The sequence below is a fragment of the Leptonychotes weddellii genome, chromosome 2, assembly GCF_054177405.1.
Source record: "Leptonychotes weddellii isolate Sample4059 chromosome 2, ASM5417740v2, whole genome shotgun sequence".
Lineage (NCBI taxonomy): Eukaryota > Metazoa > Chordata > Mammalia > Carnivora > Phocidae > Leptonychotes > Leptonychotes weddellii.
Window position 1 is genome coordinate 37,392,548 of NC_138370.1, and position 20,083 is coordinate 37,412,630.

Genomic DNA, 20,083 nt, shown 5'->3' on the forward strand with positions numbered 1-20,083 from the left:
AGATGGCTTTGAGTAGTATGGCAATTTTAACAAAATTCGTTCTTCCGGTCCATGAACATGGGTTGTCTTTCAATTTGTCTTCTTCTATTTCTTTCAGTCAAGTCTTCTGGTTTTTATTGAAAAGATCTTCCACTTCCTTGGTTAAGTTTATTCTTATTTTATTGTTTTTGATACCATTGTGAATGAGATAGTTTTCTTTCTTTTTCAGATGCTTCATCATTAGTGTAAAGGAATGCAACTGATTTCTATATGTTGGTTTTTTATGTTGCCACTTTACTGAAACTGTTAATTCAATGATTGACAGCTTTTTGACGGACTCTTTAGGATTTTCTATATATAAAGTCATATTATCAGTAGATAATGACAATTTTACTTTTTCTTTTCTGATCTGGTGTCTTTCCTTTGTCTTGCCTAATTACTCTAGCTAAGACTTCCAGTACCATATTGAATAGGAGTGATGAGAGTAGGCATCCTTGTCTTATTCCCGATCTTAAAGGAAATGCTTTCAATTTCTCTCCATTGAGTCTAACGTTAGCTGTGAGTTTGTTATATGTGACTTTTATTATGTTGAGGTATGTTTCTTCTATACCCACTCTGTTAAAGATTTTTATCATGAAAGGATGTTATATTTTGTCAAGTGCTTTTTCTACAATGCTTGAGATGATCACATGATTTTTTATTTTATTTCCACTCTGATCTTTATTATTTCCTTCCTTCTGCTAACTCTGGGCTTATTCTTCTAGTTCCTTGAGGTGTAATGTTATATTGCTTATTTGAGATCTAATTTCTTAATATTTGCTTTTATTGCTATCAATTTTCCTCTCCGAACTGCCCTTGCTACATCCCACAATATTTGCTATGTTCTATTTCCATTTTCATTTGTTTTGAGATAATTTTTTATTTCCTTTTGAATTCTTCTTTGACCCACTGGTTTAGAAGTGTGCTGTTTCATTTCCACATATTTGTAGATTTTCTCACCTTCCTCTCTTTTCTAGTTTCCTACCATTGTGTTCAGAAATGATGGCTGCCATGACTTCAATCTTCTTAAACTTGCTAATAAGACTTCCTCTGTCTTGTCATATGATCTAACCTGGAGAATGTTCCATGTACACTTGAAAAGATGTGTATTCTGCTGCTATTGGATGGAATGTCCTGTATATATTTATTAAATCCATTTGTGCAAACATGTGGTTCAATTCCAATGTTTTCCCTTGTTGATTTTCTGTCTGGATGATTGCTGATAGCGGGGTTCTGAAGTCCCCTACTATTATTGTTCTCTACTTCTCCCTTAAGACCTGTTAGTATTTGCTTAATATATCTCAATGTTTGGGTGTTGGGAGCATATATACTTATGTTTTATCTTCTTGATGTACTGGCATGTTTATCATCATAAAATGACCTTCTTTATCTCGTTACCCTTTTAGACTTCCAGCCTACTTTGTCTGATATAAATATGCCTATGCCTGCCTTCTTTTGGTTTCCATTTGCTTGGAATACTGTCTTCCATCCTTTTTGAGTCTATATGTGTCTTCAGAGCTGAAATGTGTCTCCTATAGATGGCATATAGTTGGGTCTTGTTTTTTTAAATCTATCCAGCCATTCTGTGACTTTTGATTGGTAAGTTCAATCTGTTTACATTTAGGGTGATTACTGATATGTATGGATTTACTACTGCCATTTTATGTTTGCCTTCTGGTTATTTTGTCTCTCCCTTATTTTCTTCCTTCTGTTTACATCTACCTTTGTAAGTTTGCAGTTTGTTTAGTCTTCCCTTTTTTTATGTTTTGTCTCTGCTCTGATGTTTGCTTTGTGGTTACTATGAGGTTAACATAAAACATCTCATAGGTAGAACAGTCTTTTTTCTACTGGTAGCAATTTATTTTTGTTCGCCTATAAAGTTTCCATCCTTTTATTCTTCCCCTTTTATATTTTTGATGTCACAAATTACCTTTTTATGCTGTGATGCTGTGACCAAGTTGTAGTGGCTATGGTTACTTTTAATGTCATTTAACCTTTTTCCTTGTTTAATATACTATTCTAAAAAAGTTAGTTTTTCTATTTATCACCTTAATCAGACTTTGGTGTACCTTCCTCTTTTCATTTCAGCTTGAAAAGCTCCTTTCAACATTTCTTGTAAGTCATCTCGGGGTGGTGAACTCCCTTAGCTTCTGTTTGTCTGGGAAAGCCTTTATTTCGCCTTTATATCCAAAGGATAACTTTGTCAGAGTATTCCCAGCTGGCAATTTGTATTTTTCGATACTTTAAAGTGTCACTCCACTCTCTCCTGGCCTGCAGAGTTTCCGCTGAGAAATCTGCTGATACTCTTGACGGGACTTCTTTTGTAGGTTACTGTCTTTTTTCTCCCTAGTCTCCTTCAGAATAATTTATCACTGACTTTTGACAGTTTTAATGTGGTGTATCTTGGAGAAGGTCTTTTTGCACTGAGATAAATAAGGTGATCTATTAGCCTCATAGACCTGCATATCCAGTTCCTTCCCTGGGTTTGGGAAGTTCTCTATTACCTCTTTAAATACGCTCTCTTCTCCTGGGATACCCTCTAATCTTATGTTGGTTCTTCTAATGGAGTCTGATAGTTCTCATAGGGTTTCTTCACTTTTTAAAAATCTTAGTTCTTGCTCCTCCTTTTAAGGGAACCATTTCTATATTCCCATCCTCAGGCTTGCTTATTCTCTCCTCCATCTGCTCTATTTCCAATGCATTCTAGTGCATTCTTCAACTCATGTATTGAATTCTTCAGCTCCAGAATGTTTGGTTTTTTAGAAGTTTAATCTCTTTGGTAAAGTACTCCTTCTGTTCATTCATTTTATTCCTGAGATCACTGTATTTGCTTGAGTTTTCTTATAGCTCACTGAATTTCCTTATAATAGTATTTTAAATTCTTTATCAGTTAGATTTAAATATTCTATGTCTTTGGGCTCAATTACTGGGAAAACTGCCATGTTCTTTTTGTGATACCATATTAACATGATTTTTCAGTGTCTGATAAAAAGTGCTCTTTCTGCTGCATTTCAAGCTGTGGACACCTTTCTTATTAGGTAAGGCTTTTTTTACTTTGATTCTAACAGTTCAACAGTTGGTAATTTAAAAAAAAGGGTGACCGCAGAGCTGGTGGAAGTGTGTGCTTAGTACTTGGGGCTTTGAATGTGCCCACAGCCTGGTAGGGGATCTGCAAGTGGGGGTGGGGATCTCAGAGGTCCATGGGTAATCCTCTTGCCAGAATCCTGGGGTAGACAGCGGGAAACACATTCTCTGTGCCTTCCTCCTTTTCCTTTCCCTCCTCTCAGTCACTGCAATCTCTGCTCAGAGAGATCACTGGCACGTACTGTCAGGTAAACCCCTAACACCACCCTCACCCCCCCCTCCTCCACTAGAAAAATTGTGTTGGTCCATGGCTGCCCCTGCTGCCACTTGCCTGGCTCCACGGCCTCCTTGAGGTTCAAGCCACCCATATTCAGATGGATGGATCTGTTGGGTGTCCTATGCAGAGTTGCTTTTTCTGGGTTAACAATGTCTGATTAGTTTTAAATCAAAAGGGAGAGAAAAAAGGAGCAACTCATGTTGCCATGACACTGACATCACCAAGACCTGGGCAACTTTTCATATTACTACCACCTTTCAAAAGGGCCATAAGCCACTCCAACTATTTTTGTTCCCTTGTCCACAGTGCAGCTTTTCTAACCTATGCTGACTCAAATCATTTCTTCTGCTTGGAATGTACTTCCTACCCCTCTCTCAGAGCCCTACCCTTACCATGCTCCAGCATGCTTATAACTAGCTATCCCCGGGGGCACAGTTTAAATTGTCACTTGTTCCATGATGTCCCTAGCAAGGAAAAAAAAAAAATCTCCCTTTTTCAAACTCCCATGGTACTTTTTCCTTACCTTCCTTATGGCACCTAAGACTCTACCTCACATGGCAGCTAACTGTGTACCTCACTTGTCCGTAAACAGCTCAATGGCAGTATCTGAATTTCACCCAGTTTGTATTTTCTACAGTGCCTTTGACGGAGGAGGTATTTGCTGAAATGATAGATGATTTTGAAATAAATGCTCTGGTCTCTAATTTCTGGCAAACTCTTCCCCAAATAATATTTCATTGACTTGTCACTTCATTCTCAAGGAGAATCATTTACATGAAAACAGAACTAATATTTTCTCAGTGTATCAAAGTCAAGAATAATTTCCCCTTTGTAGCAAATAAATCAACAGAAAGCTCCAATAACACAGTAATTATCATAATTACAAAAAGCTGTATACCTTAGGCAAGGAACACAAACCTTTTCTATCAAAATGAATCCAATGTATGTTTCCTGGATGTGGTAAAGACAAACTAAGCTATTTTTTAAATGGCTTAATGTTTGGATAATAAAGACCAGTCATATAAGAAACTAATTTTGCCATTTAAAAATAATATTTCAAGGGTATGATTTCCTCAATTTTAAGATAGTAAAAGTAATTTAATGAAGTGTACGCTGGGAAAATGGGGAGGATTTAAAGGAGTAACTTCCCAAATTTCAAGTTGAAGACCAATATACCAACCTTCTTGTTTCCCTGAAATGACTTCTGCATGAGAGTCAGAAAACAGAAAGTCAAAGTGCACAGGGATATCAGTCAGGAGGTCCTCCAGAATGGCTTTCTGCTGGCTGGAAGACAACCCCAAAATTGACACATCAAAATGGAGCCTACATTTTTCTGTTTTAAAAAGAGGAAAAAGCAAAAGAAAACAAAACAAAAACTACAGCTCTGGTATATCCTGTACAAAAACAGTAAATTATAAATCCAAAGTAATTCACCGAATAAAACTATTTTAGGAAGGAATTTCATGAGTTGGGTCAATTCTGTGATTCCCAGATGTAAAACGACAACTGCATTCGTTAAATTAATAACACACAAAATCAGGGTTTTTTTTATGACCACTTTATAAGTTATAGTTGTTTACTTTATAGTTTACTATTTATAGTAATAAACAGATACATAAAAAGATTTTTGGTGAGTTCTGGCTAAGTTCTGGAATAGTTCTGGTACTATTCCAAATTTGAAGAAAGAATTTTTACTGTCTTCCTTTTGGTGGTGATAATGGAAGAGGAGGAAGAGAAGGAAAAGGGCTGGGGGTGGGGGGTGGGGGGCGGGGGATACACCACCACTACCACCATCGCCAACACCACGGCCACCCCCCCGGGCCTGGCCTGCCCTGATCCCATGCAGAGGATCACCTTTCAGGAAGGATTCTCATTCCAGCTGTGCAGAGAATGTAGAGAGGCGTCTCTTTGTGTTTTGCCCGTGGTACATGCTCTGCAGCAAAGTTCAAGAGTGGAGAAATGTAATCGCTGACTTTCTCTGGAGAGGTAGCAAATTCTGAAATGCCTATAGAAGAAAGGACACTTCTGTTAACAAGTAGATAGTCAATTAACAAGTTATGTTTCTTCAATGTGGCTCATTTGAGAGAAATTCTGGCTATACACCACACTCTCCTGGTTCTTCCCTCTCCCTCTAGCAACAACCTCCACAGTCTCTCTTCCTTACATGGTGGTGGTACTAAATGTTCAGTCTTAGGCTCGCTTCTCAGTCTCCAAAAAAGAGACCCAATTGAGCAACCACCATGTGTCAGACACTGGGATCGACGGCACATGAGCTCACGCGCCTGCCCTCCAGAACAGGTTCCCACTTTGTTCAGGCAAGCTCACTCATTCCTTTGGCTGCCACCACTATCTTTGTGTCTCAGATCTCCAAATCTCACCAGCAGCCCCCAGATCACATTCCCAACCTCCAGATCAGTATGTGGGAACTGTCCACTAGACAAGGCCAGGTCTTGTCCTCACAGACCCCCAAACTCAACATACACACATACAAACCTGAACTCAACTTCCACTACAAATCTACTCTTGCTGCTTGTTACCTACCCCAGTGATCACCATCACTAGCCAACCAGCAGCCCAAGCCAGGATTCTGGATAAAATCCTTCTCCCTCCCCCAGTATGTGTTCTGGGTGTCACTGATTGCCTCTCCCTGGTTTCTCTCACATTATTTCACTTCTCCTCCTCCCTTCTGGCAGCCTGATGCAACATATCCTACCCTCCAGTCTTGGTGATCCCTCGACCATTCCCTATACAAAGGGTGTCTTCCTGGCTTCAAATTTTAGAAGTCCAAAAATTTCTCATTTCACAGATTAGGAAACTGTGGATCCAGAAAGATTAAGTGATTTGTCAGAGCAATCAGCAGAAAACAGACCAAAAGTCAGATTTTTTTTTTACTCCACATACAATGCTGTTTTAACAGACGCCAAGCCCCAACCTATCCAGAATCTATTAAGTAAGGAAATTTTGAGAGCTTTGCTGAAATGCTATACATGAGAGTCCCTGCTTCAGGACAGAGAAGTGCTATAAAAAGGTACTTGAATTTCTACTTCCAACACTTTCTGTAGCATCAGAAAGAACCATGTTAAGCCTGGGATGATGTCCCAAAGGACAACTCCAAGGCATGAAAGATTTTATCTTATTTCATGTGAGCAGTTTGATCACTGATGGAGTCTGGTATGTGAAGCTAGATGAAATGCAATGTGCTTTATAGACTTCTATTTTTCAGTCTTCTGGTGAATTTTTTATTTGATCAACATTACTTTAACCCTGAAAATGTTTCTAGATTAGGAATACAGGAAAATTTTAGGAATGGGATAACAGAAAGCTAAAAATTCACAGTCATTCATTAAGACTTACAGAAAAAAGATGATCTTTGTTCATGGAAATGTACTTTGACATCAAAACAATGCTTATATGAGAGACTCAGATTAAGTTCCCTCTCTTTAACCTAAGAAATGAGGTAGAGGTTTTGGATTTTCTGAGCAATATGCTGGTACCCAGCTGCCCAAACATCAAAGAATAATCAACTTGTTAAGGGTTGCCTGAAGAAGGAAGTGGGGCCTAAATTATTCAGTGAAGAATGGGGAGGACTCAAAGAGCCCATAGTCAATGTCATTAGGAACCATTTTATGAGGAAAGGTATTTTATCATTAAAACTGAGCCTCCTTTACATTTACATATTTGAAATAGGAGAGAATAAGCTAATTATTTTTTTATCAACATTCTCTAATATTTTACAAGATAAATTCCTTGGGTTGTTTGGGTTTACTATTTTACTATTTAACATACTAGCAAGATGAAATAAAAGTGCTGAATCTCTATTAAGATCTGTGGTCCTCTGTTTTATTAAGTTTATTTTATTGTTTTAGTAATCCCCACATCCAACATGGGGCTCGAACTCATGACACTGAGATCAAGAGTCACATGCTCTTCCAACTGAGCCAGCCAGGCACCCCTGTTTAAGTCAGTGATTATCAACTATCAAGACATAAAATGCCTATTGCAAGGTACTCCTGGACACCTTCCATTCCTAATACTTCTGTCAGAGGGGCAATGCCCATGGAAATGGTGTACATACAGAAAAAGGTTGAGAACCACCGATTTAAATTGTTTAATGGAGAAAGCAAATCCCAATTTTTACACAGCACACTGACTTAGAAACTGTGATAGCTTTAAAAACTGGACATAATAACATCAGCTCTTCTAAGTTCTATAGTCACTCTTATTAAATAATATAGATGATTAAAAATATATTGGGGGGCACCTGGGTGGATCAGTCATTTAAGTGTATGACTCTTGGTTTGGGCTCAGGTCATGATCTCAGGGCTCCCTCTGCACTCAGCACAGAGTCTGCTTGAGATGCTCTCTCGCCCTCTGCCCCTCCCCCACCTGTGCACGTGCGCTCTCGCACTCTCTCAAATAAATAAATAAAATCTTAAAAAAAAAAAGAAATATATTGGAGCACTTTTTAAAAATGAAGGGAAAAAAGAGAAATACATACCAATGTATCAGAGTACAGATATCCATGAGTTACCTGAAATTAGCCTGTCTTTAGGGATAGAGACCAATGGCTACCAAATAGGGAAAAAAAAATCCCTCCATAATTAATGTCAACTAGCAAACACTTGAGTAGACACATGAGTAAGGCACTGTGATAAATGCCGCAGGAGACACAAGAAAGACATGGTTTTGGATATTTTATCAAGGAGTTAGTTGCCTCATGCGGGATGGACAGAAGAGGGGAAAGAAAGTGAAACAATCAGGTCCTGGTGTGAGCTCTGAACCAGGGCAATGACTGTGGGGAGAGGGAGAGGAGGACATGAAAGATCTCACAGAGAAAGGACAGAACCCGATTATCAATCAGATATTTATCTTTTACGTACCGGGTTTTATTTTCATAACCACTGGCTTCCGGTTTTTATCCCTCATTTGTCTGATATCCAATAGATCATGAGGATTGCCGTTATGCCTTGGCCAGCAATAGACGAATATTCGAGACCCACTGCTACCACAGTCCACCACGATACCGTAGTTCACATTGGGGTTACTGGTGTCTGTAGCTTCGATGTCAGTAACTCGTGCCAAGTACCTTGTTCAGAAAAATGAACACACGCCTTTACTGAGATAGAGACTCTCATCCTGAACCTGAACAGAGCAAATGCAATAAATAAACACCAAGTCTGTGAATTCTGAGCTGACCCACAATTGCATTTTTACAAGTGCCAAATGATTAAAGAGTCAAAAGAAAACAAAATGAGTGACAGTGATAAAGATAATCTAAATCAGATACACAGTCATTACTCCTTTTAAGAAGTTCAAACAAGTTCTGAGAAACACAACTATTCCCAAACTATTGACCTTAACTGAAAAATCAGCTTAAAAGATATCACAGGAGAAGTTTATGTTTAAATTCTCTTACGATGTGGATTTGGTGGTTAATGATTAAACAGTTTCCAACAGTTTAATTTTTCCTGCCATGCTATATTCGGCACAGATTCTGTTTCCTACAGCTGCAGGCTCCTTCAATTCCAACCTAATCCCTAATGTAAAATGAAGCATCCCATCTAGAAATGTTTTTTCTCTTACCTTTGAAACTTCTTATCTCTGGAGAGTCGCCCATACTTATTTCGGATTATAACAACAGAAAAGTATAAAAGCGAAACAGTAGCAGCCAGGATACTAATAACAATAATCTGGCGTAAATTGGTATTCAGAATTCGAGGACACCCCACTGGAGAGATGCTAAAATGCCAGGAAGCAGGAAAAAGACAGGAGATGCCGATCCTAAAATTAAAAAAAAAACAAACCAGATTTTAAAGCAATCTGCTCCAAAGAGGCCTCTCCTCACCTAAACTGATCTCAAGGTTAAGACATTTGGCTCAAGCCACCTGTTTCCCTGCTGGGAGGTATCTGTAGGCCAGCATCTTCCCTATTGCTATTTTGCTATTTTACTCATTATTATAAAACTACATGAATGAAAATTACACCCTGATTGTTATGACACTTCTGTGTTTTTCCGCCTTTCTTGACAATATTATGTAGGTTATTATTTGTACCATGCTTTGTTCCAAAAAAAAAAAAAATTAGAGACAAGAGTCAGTTCAATATGATAAATATATAAATCTATAATGAACTCCCGTTTAAGGATGATGAAACCGAGAAACAATTCAGTACAAAGAATACATGTAATAAGACAGGCCTGTAAAGGTGGCCTAGAGGCCAAAACGTTATCCATGAGATTAGAAACATATAAACAGCTCAGGAGGAGGAAGATTTTCTTAACACTGAATCCCAAGGCAAACTTCTCCGTGATGACTGAGTGAGAAAATGGCAGACAAACAGTATCTTTAATAACATCCCCATAATAAAGTCAATAAATGAGTTTTGTATGTCCTATGTTTTTAGAATTATTTCTGAGACATTTTTGCAAATGAACACTTTTCTTCTCCATTTATGTCAGGATTAAGAGATTATTATTAGGCTTACAAAAAGCTTGCTATGTTTAGAACAGAGGTTATTGTTTTGTGGTTAATTTCTTTAAAGAGTGCTTCCTGGACTAAAATACCTCACAGAAGGGGTAGATATCCTGCTAACCTAACGGAGTTTTCCACCTGCAGTGTCTAGTCTCCATGTGGGTCCTTGGGCCACTCCAGAGTGTGTCATCCCCTGCCCACTCCTCCAAGGCTTCCAGATAGTTATACTGTGCTTAATACGACCCCTCACAGATTCCAACACACCTGCCCTTCACAGTAAGCTACGTTAACCCCTGCAGAATCCACCTGGCATGACCACTTTCTGTAACAGGCACCCCAGTGAGGCCTGGAAGAACAAAGTTGTTAAAAAGAAGTGTAGCATAATTTTGGACACTTTTCACTTGGAATTCAGATTTTTTTTTCCTTTCAAGATCTGCTCCTGTGGCACCAAAACCTCAGGTTTTACAAGTACCGGTGATGAGACACCATCACTCACCTCCCCATGCTGATGGGTCCAAGGCCAGGCAACGTTCTAGGAGTCAGTCCTCACACACCATTACAGAAATAATGGGGTCCTCCTGGAGTTAGAGACCTCCTGTTCCAGAAAGTGAGAAGTCATAAAGATGGCACAATCCAAGAAGACATCTATGTTCTTTTACCAAGTACGGGTTTAAATCCAACCACACATAATCTGTGACATGAACCTTGCACTGAAGCTGGTGGAAGGGCCTATTCTGAGCACCACACTTCTAAGTCAATTTCATGCTGTCAGAGATATAGGCCTAAATCAAGAGATGGTAATAGTCTGGCGCTCGCTAAAATTGGAATGAGATGGTAATAGTTTAGCAACTAGTTAGTGCTCTCCACCTAAAAGCCAATCAGTGACCCCAAAATACCAGCTCATCAAATAGGTACTGAATTAAGGAAGACTCGGGGTGGGGGCAGTAGGCAGAAAAATTCACTGAATGGCAATCTGAAATATGGACTCACAGAAGAGAGAGGTCAGCTTACGCACAAAGAACCACACAAGGTACTGTGCTCTGAGTCTGCTCCGGCGCATCCCCTGCTACCACCTAGCACTCCTTCAGCCCCCAGGCCTCAATTCGCAGAGAAAACAAGGGCTAGTGGGGGCTGACAGCCAGGGCCTCCTTCTGACCTACTGGATCCAAAGACCTCCATCTTCCTTGGTTTTGTGGCTTTACCTCTTCCAGGCCTCTCAAGACAGCCGTCTGCCCTTGCCCGCTTCCTAGCCCTTGAGCAGCAAGGACGCCCCCAGGTCTCCTTCCTAAAGGCCTGGCTGCTCCGCCGTGCCCTGGGCTTCTTCCTGGCTAGGCTCCATTCTCCCCCAACTCTGATCTCTGCTCCTGATCAATCTCATTGACGGCTTCAATTAGCAGATCACTCAAAAACTTCTTTCTCCACCCCAGGCTTCTCTTCTGAGCTACAGCTACAGAGATCTTCAAGCACCTACTGATACCTCCATCTGAACACTGCAGCGGCCCATGAAAAACAGTTCTAAAACCCACACTTGTACTGCAATCCTCCCTCCCTTTTCCCTTAACCTGGCCCACCCTACAATCTCAGTCTCAATTCCTCCAAGCTGCTCAAACCAGAAACGAGGGAGTCAGGCCTGACCCCTTGTTCTCCTTTACCTTCCACAGCCAGTTTCTTACGGATTCCTCCCTCCATTTTTTTTAACCTCACTTTATCTAAAATCTGTTCCTTTTCTCATCTCTTGCCCGGTCTATCAGAACAGCAGCCTAACAAGTTAAGTCTCCTACCTGCAGTGTCAACCCAGTGGCTCTCCAATTCTTCATCCAAGACCTTTTGGCACACTTTTTAAGATTTTATTTATTTGACACAGAGAGAGAGCACAAGCAGGGGGAGCGGCAGGCAGAGGGAGAAGCAGGCTCCCTGCTATGCAGGGAGCCCAACGTGGGGCTCGATCCCAGGACCCTGGGATCATGACCTGAGCCGAAGGCACATGCTTAACGACTGAGCCACCCAGGCGCCCCTAGGCACAGATTCTTCACGTGAAGTTGACACTCCCCGCATCCCTGCTCAGGCCCGTAATCCCCTTACTCTCATACTTGAAATCCTCCAGTGGCTCCCACTGCACTTAAGAGTACATGCCGAAGGCTTTACTCTGACTTCCGTGGTCCACGGGACCTTGCCACCTGTCACTGCTCTGATCTCATCGTCTGCTCTCCCTTTTCACTCCATACCAGCCATGCTGGCATCCCGGCTGTCTTCTCCCATCCAAGTACTAACCAGGCCTGACGCTGCTTAGCTTCTGAGATCAGACGAGATCGGGCACGTTCAGGGTGGTATGGCCGTAGACCTGGCTGTCTTCAAACATGCCAGGTGCTGTCTGGTCTCCAGGCCTCTGAACGCGCTGCTCCCTCTGCTTAGAAATCATCTGGGTGACTCATTTTCTCACTTCCCCCAGGTCTTCACGCAGTGTCACCTTCTCAGGGAGGCCTTCCCTGGCCACCCAATCTATCTATGAAGCTATCCTCTCCACCCATCTCTTTTATTTTTTCCCTTAGCTTTTACTTATTTATTAAATAGAGTTTTTTATGTGCTAGGTCCTGCTTACTTACAAATATTAATTTATTCCTCTTAATGACCCACAAGGTAGGCACTATTTGTATCACATTTTACAGGAAAGGCAGAAAGGCTAAGTAACTTGTCTAAGGTCACACAGCTAACAGAAGATGATTGTATACAAAAAAGCTGAGATTCCAGCATGAGAACCCACACTCTTATCCTTGTCTCTAACATACTGTGTGTGTGTGTGTTTGCATTTCTCTTGCTCATGTGTCAAGTTCCACAAGGGGCCACATTTCTGTCGGCTTGGTTGACTGCTGCATTCCCAGTACCAAAAAACCCTAGGAAAGTGCCTGGCAAAAAGTCAACTGGGACCCAAAAGGTTAAGAACTTACACACTAGAGTGATCTTTCCAAAACAACTGGGAATCCTGACACCTCCCCACCTCCCAACTTTTTTCTTTTTTTTTTTTTTAAGATTTTATTTATTTATTTAAAAGAAAGAGAAAGAGAGAGAGCACAAACAGGGGGAAGGAGCAGAGGGAGGGGGGACAAGCAGACTCTGCACTGACGCGGGGCTCGATCCCACAATCCTGAGATCATGACTTGAGATGAAATCAAGAGTCAGATGCTTAGCCGACTGAGCCACTCCAGGCGCCCCATTTTTTTCCCACCTCCCCACTTTTCTCTCCCACTCAGGAAGAAGTCCTAACTCCTTAGGATGGTAAAGAAGGGCTCTCACCGTCTAGTCTTATGCTGTTCAATAGGGGGAGCCATTGCCATGTGTGGCTATTTAAAGGAATTAAAATGAAAAATGCGGTTCCTCAGTTGCACTAGCCATATTTCAAGTGCTCAATAGGCACATGGAGCTTCTGCATTAGACAGCACTGATCTTATCCTTGTCTTTCTAGTCCTATCCCAACAGACTAGACAGATATGTACCCTCTGCTTTAGCCATACTAAACACAAGCAGTGAGTCACTGAAAGGCCCCACATTCCTCTACCTTTCTAGAATGCTTCTCTCTTTCGGGTCCATCTGTTGGTGGACTAACACAAGTTAGGCCTGATTCCTCTGTGAAAGCGTCCCTAGTCCTCCTACCCCCAGAGCATTTGTTCATCACATTAGTGGGCTATTGTATTATACTTGTGGTTGACTTTCTCATTACGTGGCAAGCCTCTCGTTGGCAGGGGCAGCCTCTTATTCTTCTGTTTCCCCAGTGACCAGTGCCTGTCACACAAGTATTGTCTGCTTCATGGATGGCTGGAAATGGGAGAAGTAAAGATGAATCAGGTATGGACCCAGCCCTGAAATAATTTATAATGTAGCAGAGGGGATAAAACACACACACACACAGACACACATATTAGAGTAAAAAGTATTAATGATGCCTACTTGACAGAAGGGAGAAAAAATCACTTTAATTCATTCAGGTTTCAATATGGTATCCATATCAGACCATGTACCCAACACTTGGGACAAACAATATTTGTGATGTAAAAGTTTACACAAAAAAGAAAAAAAATGTCAATTACTGAGATGTTTAAATGAATTTTAATGTGTTCTTATAAAGTAGCTATCTTTCAGCATTTGAATATGGTGAGATTACTACATCACAACTTTTATGAGAATTCCAGTGGTTCAAAAATTTAAATGTTGGGGCACCTGGGTGGCTCAGTCGTTAAGCGTCTGCCTTCGGCTCAGGTCGTGATCCCAGGGTCCTGGGATCGAGCCCCGCATTGGGCTCCTTGCTCAGCGGGGAGTCCAGTTCTCCCTCTCCCCCTCCCCCTGCTTGTGTCCCCTCTCTCGCTGTGTCTCTCTCTGTCAAATAAATAAAATCTTAAAAAAAAAAAAATTTAAATGTTAAAAATATGCATAAAAATGTAAGATGAAAATGTACCCAACTCAGAATGAGTAAGGCTTTTCTACAACTGACATCAATGTCTCAATCCATAAATGTAAGAAAACAGACTATATGAGTTTAAGACTTCTGAGTGTTTTTAAAAAAAATCCCTTCCCAAATACACAAGGCTTGGGAAAGTTACCTGAAACATCTATAACAAAAGGTAAATATCCCTGATATATAAAAGATTCTTCTAAATAAATAAGAGAAACACTGAAATAGAAAAATGAGCAAGGATAACTGGAAATTGACCAAATAAGAAATACAAATGGCTGATATAACTTCATTTGTATTTAGAGAAACAGAAAGAAAAACAAGACTTCACCACTATCAGATTGGTGGAGATTAAAGTCTGACAATACTTTGCTAACAAAGGGGAATACTGTCATGGAGAATCTAAACAGGTACTAACCTTCTGGGATATGGGTATATGGGTAACATATATAAAAATTTTAAACATGCTTACCCTGTGCTCTATCACACAGAAATTCAACCTTAGGAAATAATAGGGTAAATTCACTAAAATATGTGTAGGGCACTTGGGTGGCTTGGTCAGTTAAGCGTCTGCCTTGGGCTCAGGTCATGATCCCAGGACCCTGGGATCGAGTCCCATATCGGCAGGGAGTCTGCTTCTCCCTCTCCCTCTGCCCCTCCCACCCCGCTTGTGCACTCTCTTGCTCTCACTTTCTCTCAAATAAAATCATTAAAAAAATTAAAACGTGTAAAGAAATTCATGATAGTATTGGGTATAGCAAAACATGGTTACTCATGTGCATTATAGGGGGTGGGCTACACTACATGTGGACCATTTCTGCAGTGGTGGAGCACAATATAATTATTAAAAGTGATGATGCAGAACTGTATTTATTGACAGAGACAGATATCCATGATATATTACGTGAAAAAAACACATCACACATAGAGCAGGGGAATGGAAGGACAGAAACCAAAATGTTAACAGTGGTTGGTTACTGCGAAGTAGTGAGATAACAGATCATCTATTTTTCTTCCCTAGGTTTGCCTTTATTTCTTAAAGGGCATAGATGAATTTTATCAGCAGAAGAGACAACAAAACTATTTTTAACAAGCTACCTTCAGGGGCGCCTGGGTGGCTCAGTTGTTAAGCATCTGCCTTCGGCTTAGGTCATGATCCCAGCGTCCTGGGATCAAGCCCCACATTGGGCTCCCTGCTCGGCGGGAGGCCTGCTTCTCCCTCTCCCACTCCCCCTGCTTGTGTTCCCTCTCTCGCTGTCTCTCTGTCAAATAAATAAATAAATAAAATCTTAAAAAAAAAACAAAACAACAAGCTACCTTCAACTGAGATCTCCAGTTTCCAGCATCAAATCCTCTTCTGGATATATCAAGAAAGCTTATGTTAGAAACCATGACATAGGAATTCGAATCTGAACATTTTTAAAAATCGATAATTATGCGAGAGCTGAACTAAGAACAAAAGAAAAGAATGTTCTAATTAACAGCTTAAAGTCAAGGACCTGGGGGAAGAAAGACCTTTAATGATTCAATGATGCGAGCTTGGAGGGGATAGGAAGGGCGCAGAGGATTAACAAACCTGGCTCCAGTTTTCAAGGAGTGTGCAGACTGATGACAGAGAAAATTCTAATACCCGTAAAATAATCAAGAAAATAACAAAAGGCAATGTTAAATTATCCGGACTCTTGCTATAACAGTTCAGAGAAGAGCACACTGGAGGCTAGGGAACAGGAAAAGATTCTTGGAGGTGAGAGGTACACTTTCAATGGGAGAAGGGAAAAGAGAACACATTTCAAGGAAGTTGCACTGTTTAGAATGATCATAGCAAACTTGGTAAACATTACTTAATCTGGTATTTGTCTTAGAACTTTTTTTTGAGATACGTGAGGATTTTGACAAAAAGGATAAATAGATATTTTTGTAAGTGACAAAACTGGTGCTTAAAGAGAGAGGAAAATAGGACAGCTTATAAACTGCTGCAGTAATTACTTTTATTTAGGACAAAAGTATGACTATTACCCAGCAGTCAGCAATATGGTAATTTGATCTCAAAATGTAAACTCCAATTGTATTTGTGGCTAAGAATCTTGGCGCCAGAGTTTAGGAAGGCAAACTCAAATGTTACATAAAACTGCCATGTTTTTAAAAGGCTTAAATTGTGTTAGACCTACCACCAGAGAGTTGCACTGACTCATCATTTCAGCTAGTGGGGAGGCCCTCCTTAGCTGAACATTCTCTAGTGGAGAAAAGTCCATAAGGTCATGGTTCAGTGTCTCTGTCAGTTTCTCACTGTTAGTCCTAAGGAAAACAGTGAAAACAATATAAATCAATTGCAAAGTAAAATGGCTCTTCTGGTAAAAAATGCAGCATGCAATGAGACAGACATTAGCAAATTCTCAAATCACAAGCAAACAAAATCATAGACAAATGAGACTCTGGAAGAGCTAGACCTGAGTACGGAAAGGTAAGCTGACATGAAGAAAAGAATGATATAAATATCAAGGATTACAAGAGGACCTTGAACAATCAAAGGAGCCCACACACACTTAGGCAGAACTTTGTAAGAAAGAAACAACTGTCAGGGGACACCTGGGTGGCTCAGTCGGTTAAGCGTCTGCCCTCGGCTCAGATCATGATCCCATGGTCCTGGGATAGAGCCCCATGTTTGGGGGGGGGGGGGTTGCTGCTCAGCAGGGAGCCTGCTTCTTCCTTTCCCTGCCGCTCCCCCTCTGTCAAATAAATAAAATAAAATCTTTAAAAAAAAAGAAAAGAAAAAGAAAAAGAAGAAACCACTGTCAGGGCGCCTGGGTGGCTCAGTAGATTGAGTGTCCGAGTCTTGGTTTGGGCTCAGGTCATGACCTCATGGGTCATGGGATGGAGCCCTGCAGCGGGGGCTCTGTGCTCGGCGGGGAGCCTGCTGGAGATTCTCTCGCTCTGCCTCTCCCCCTGCTCACATGCACGTGTGTTTCTCTCCCTCCTCTCTCTAAAATAAATAAATCTTAAAAAAAAAAAAAAGAAAAGAAAAAGAAACAACTGCCTTGGGAGAATGAGAAGCCAAAGGGAAGTGCAGGATGCTGTGCCTCACTGGGTTGTGGGGAAAGACGTCAAAATAATTTAATTCATTCTTTGCTTTAGAAGAATGCACATAGTTGCATTTATGATCTACATTTTCTTCAATATTTAATTTTAAAAATTTTATTTTTCAATAGCAAGTCCTAATCAAACCTCTTCCTACCTCTCACTATTCATTTGCAAAATACTGGTCCCTATTTTACATGACCTTTTACTGGTCACACTTTTCCTGCATCACCTCTGCAATATCTGAAATCTGCAACTCTGACTTTCCTCAAATTCCAATTCCACATCCTGAGCTTACTGACACCCTGTTACTACAACTTGTTTAGTCCAAATCTGGGGTCACAATCTTTTGGCAGAAACTAAGACCACCGTCCAAATTCTCTAGGCCAAGTGGGATATCACTACTGGCTGGGGTCACCTGGTTCTTAACCTTGAATCCTACTTATCTGTGTGTCTACATCTTATATCATTCATTGGGTCCTGTCAAGTCTTTTTCAAACACACATCTATATCAGTTAGTTCACACATCTAAAATCACCACAGCAGACATCACTACCTCAAGACAGACTCTAGGCAGATCAACTACCTTCTGCCTTTACTCTGAACACGACACTTCAGAAACACCTGTGTAAAATGCTGCCTTCAAAATATGATCAGCTGAAGAAACTTCTGGAGCCTACAGGTCAACACCAACTTCCCTGTGTGGCATCTGAAATCTTAACATCCATCAACTGGTCCCATCTAATTTTATCAACTTCTTCTCTCCTCAGCCCCAGATAACATCTCTCTGCTGTAGTGAGGTGGGTCTCTTCTTGTCCACATACACTCTTCTCATTCTTGCCTCTGGCCTTTACTAATATCACTTCTAGTATGTTCTACTCTCAATATTACACTTCTTTCAAAGCACTGGTCCAACATTTTTCTTTGACAAGATTTAACCTGTTTTACTTTCTAATGTTTTCCCACACTCCGAATCTTCTCTTTATTCAAGTGTAGTTTGTTTTATTTTATTTATTTATTTATTTTAGTAGGTTTCATGCCCAGCATGGGGCTTAAACTGATGACCCCGAGATCAAGAGTCGCAAGCTCTACTGACTGAGCCAGCCAGGCACCCCAAGCGTAGTTTATTTTAAATATGTTGAATAAATATGTACAGGATATAAACCCTTAGATCAACTTTTATTACTTTTTTCCTTCTTTCTAGACTACAGACACAGGAGTTGAGATCAGGCCTTCCAATTAGACCTGGAAGAATGTAAACCATAGATTCAATATGTAACAGACACAAGTGATTAATCAATGCTAAGGTAAACACAGAAAGAAACCATTAAACCACTTATGCAAATTAGTATCCCATTCTAAAATTCTGCTAATCTGTCAAACTGAATAAACCTAATACAAAGACAAGATAACATCAAATACAAGATATCACAAAGAATGATTCTTTTAAGCCTCCAAGGCTGGAAAAATTTCATTACGCAAAGCAAGACACGGTAAACGCTGCCATGTGAAATCAAACTAGGGATTTGAGTCTCTAATTTAGAATTCTTTAATGATTTCTTGTTTATCTTCTAGCATTGAAGTTCCAGAACTGTAAAGCATCTCTTTTCCTTCCTAATAGTGATAAATGTTCTCTGAAAATGCTCTGCACCAGTCTTCATCTAACGGGTCTGGGGGCTCTTGTAAGTTCTGGGATATATTCTACAGAATGCGATCTGTGTCCTTAAAAGGTGTCCACGCATTACTCAGGTTTGAGAAACACTGCTCTCACGATCACTTTATTGCCCAGTTAGTTCTATTTTTCCAACGGGCAATCTAAAGCATAAAACTTAGTAAGAGCAGAGCAAAGCAAAACTGAGGCTGAAAGTACCAATGTTAGGATGAGGCGGCAGGCGAGAAGCAGTCGGTGCAGCATCCCCTCTCCCTCGCCAGGTCTCTCCCCAGTGGGGGCCAGATCCGCCCACACTGAGTGTGAGAGAGCGAAAATCCAGCGTGGTCACCGGAGCAGGCGCGACAGCACCATGCCAGTTTCTCCTGCCAGGGGCTGGGGGAGAGCACCTGCTGCCCGGGGTCACCGGGGCTGACCGCCGGGGCGCCCGGATGTGGCCGCGCGGCCCGGGCGGCGGAAGCGCCGCGGACTCCAGGAAGACCGCCAGCCCGCGCGGGGAGGGCTCCCCGGACAGAGGGGTTCATCCGCGGCCCTCGCCGCCGCGCCGGGCCCCACACTTCAACCGTCCCAGCTCCGCCAGCCGCTTCTCCGCCCTCCCCTCGTCCGCGCCGGTAAGGCCGCCTCACCTGCTCGGCAGCACCCGATTCGGCGGCCGGAGCTCCTGGCAGCGGGAAGCTGTGACCGGAGGACATCACGGCCACCGCAGCGCGGTGGTGGCGGCGGCAACGCGGGACCGGCTTCCTGGAGGCTCCGCTCCTTTCCGGGAGCAGCACCGCCGCCCCGACGCCGGCCCGTGCGCGTCACCGCCAGCGCAGGGAGCGCGCACGCCGGGAGGCGGGGTGGAAGCGGAGCTCCGGGGGCGGGGCTTGAGCCAGGGGCGGGGCCTGAGCCGAGAAGATTGGCGTGGAGGGCAGAGCTGTGGGTAATCACCGCGGCGGGGTTTGGGCGGAGTGAGTGCCAAAAGTGACAGTGGTATCACAGAAGTAACGGGTAGTGTCGCTTGGTTACCGCCAGTCGTAGCTGGTCTGGTAGTCAGCGAGCGGCAG

The 20,083-nt window shown here is 41.7% G+C and overlaps 1 protein-coding gene across 3 annotated transcripts in view; it reads right to left on the reverse strand.

Moving 5' to 3' along the window:
* ENTPD4 (ectonucleoside triphosphate diphosphohydrolase 4) overlaps nucleotides 1-19,842 on the reverse strand; it is a 34,748-nt gene extending 14,906 nt beyond the window's left edge. The window contains exons 1-6 of one of the 3 annotated variants that reach the window (XM_006740262.3): nucleotides 19,664-19,842; nucleotides 10,346-10,444; nucleotides 8,963-9,160; nucleotides 8,260-8,465; nucleotides 5,234-5,384; nucleotides 4,560-4,663 (exon numbers count right to left, since the gene is read on the reverse strand). In XM_006740262.3, the coding sequence (XP_006740325.1) occupies nucleotides 4,560-4,663; nucleotides 5,234-5,384; nucleotides 8,260-8,465; nucleotides 8,963-9,160; nucleotides 10,346-10,353 (667 nt within the window). In that variant the 5' untranslated portion in view covers nucleotides 10,354-10,444; nucleotides 19,664-19,842. Of the gene's footprint in view, nucleotides 1-4,559; nucleotides 4,664-5,233; nucleotides 5,385-8,259; nucleotides 8,522-8,962; nucleotides 9,161-10,345; nucleotides 10,445-19,663 lie in introns of those variants that run through there. The other 2 variants (XM_031035560.2, XM_081810247.1) reach the window with 2 other exon arrangements.
* Nucleotides 19,843-20,083: the final 241 nt, after the last annotated feature.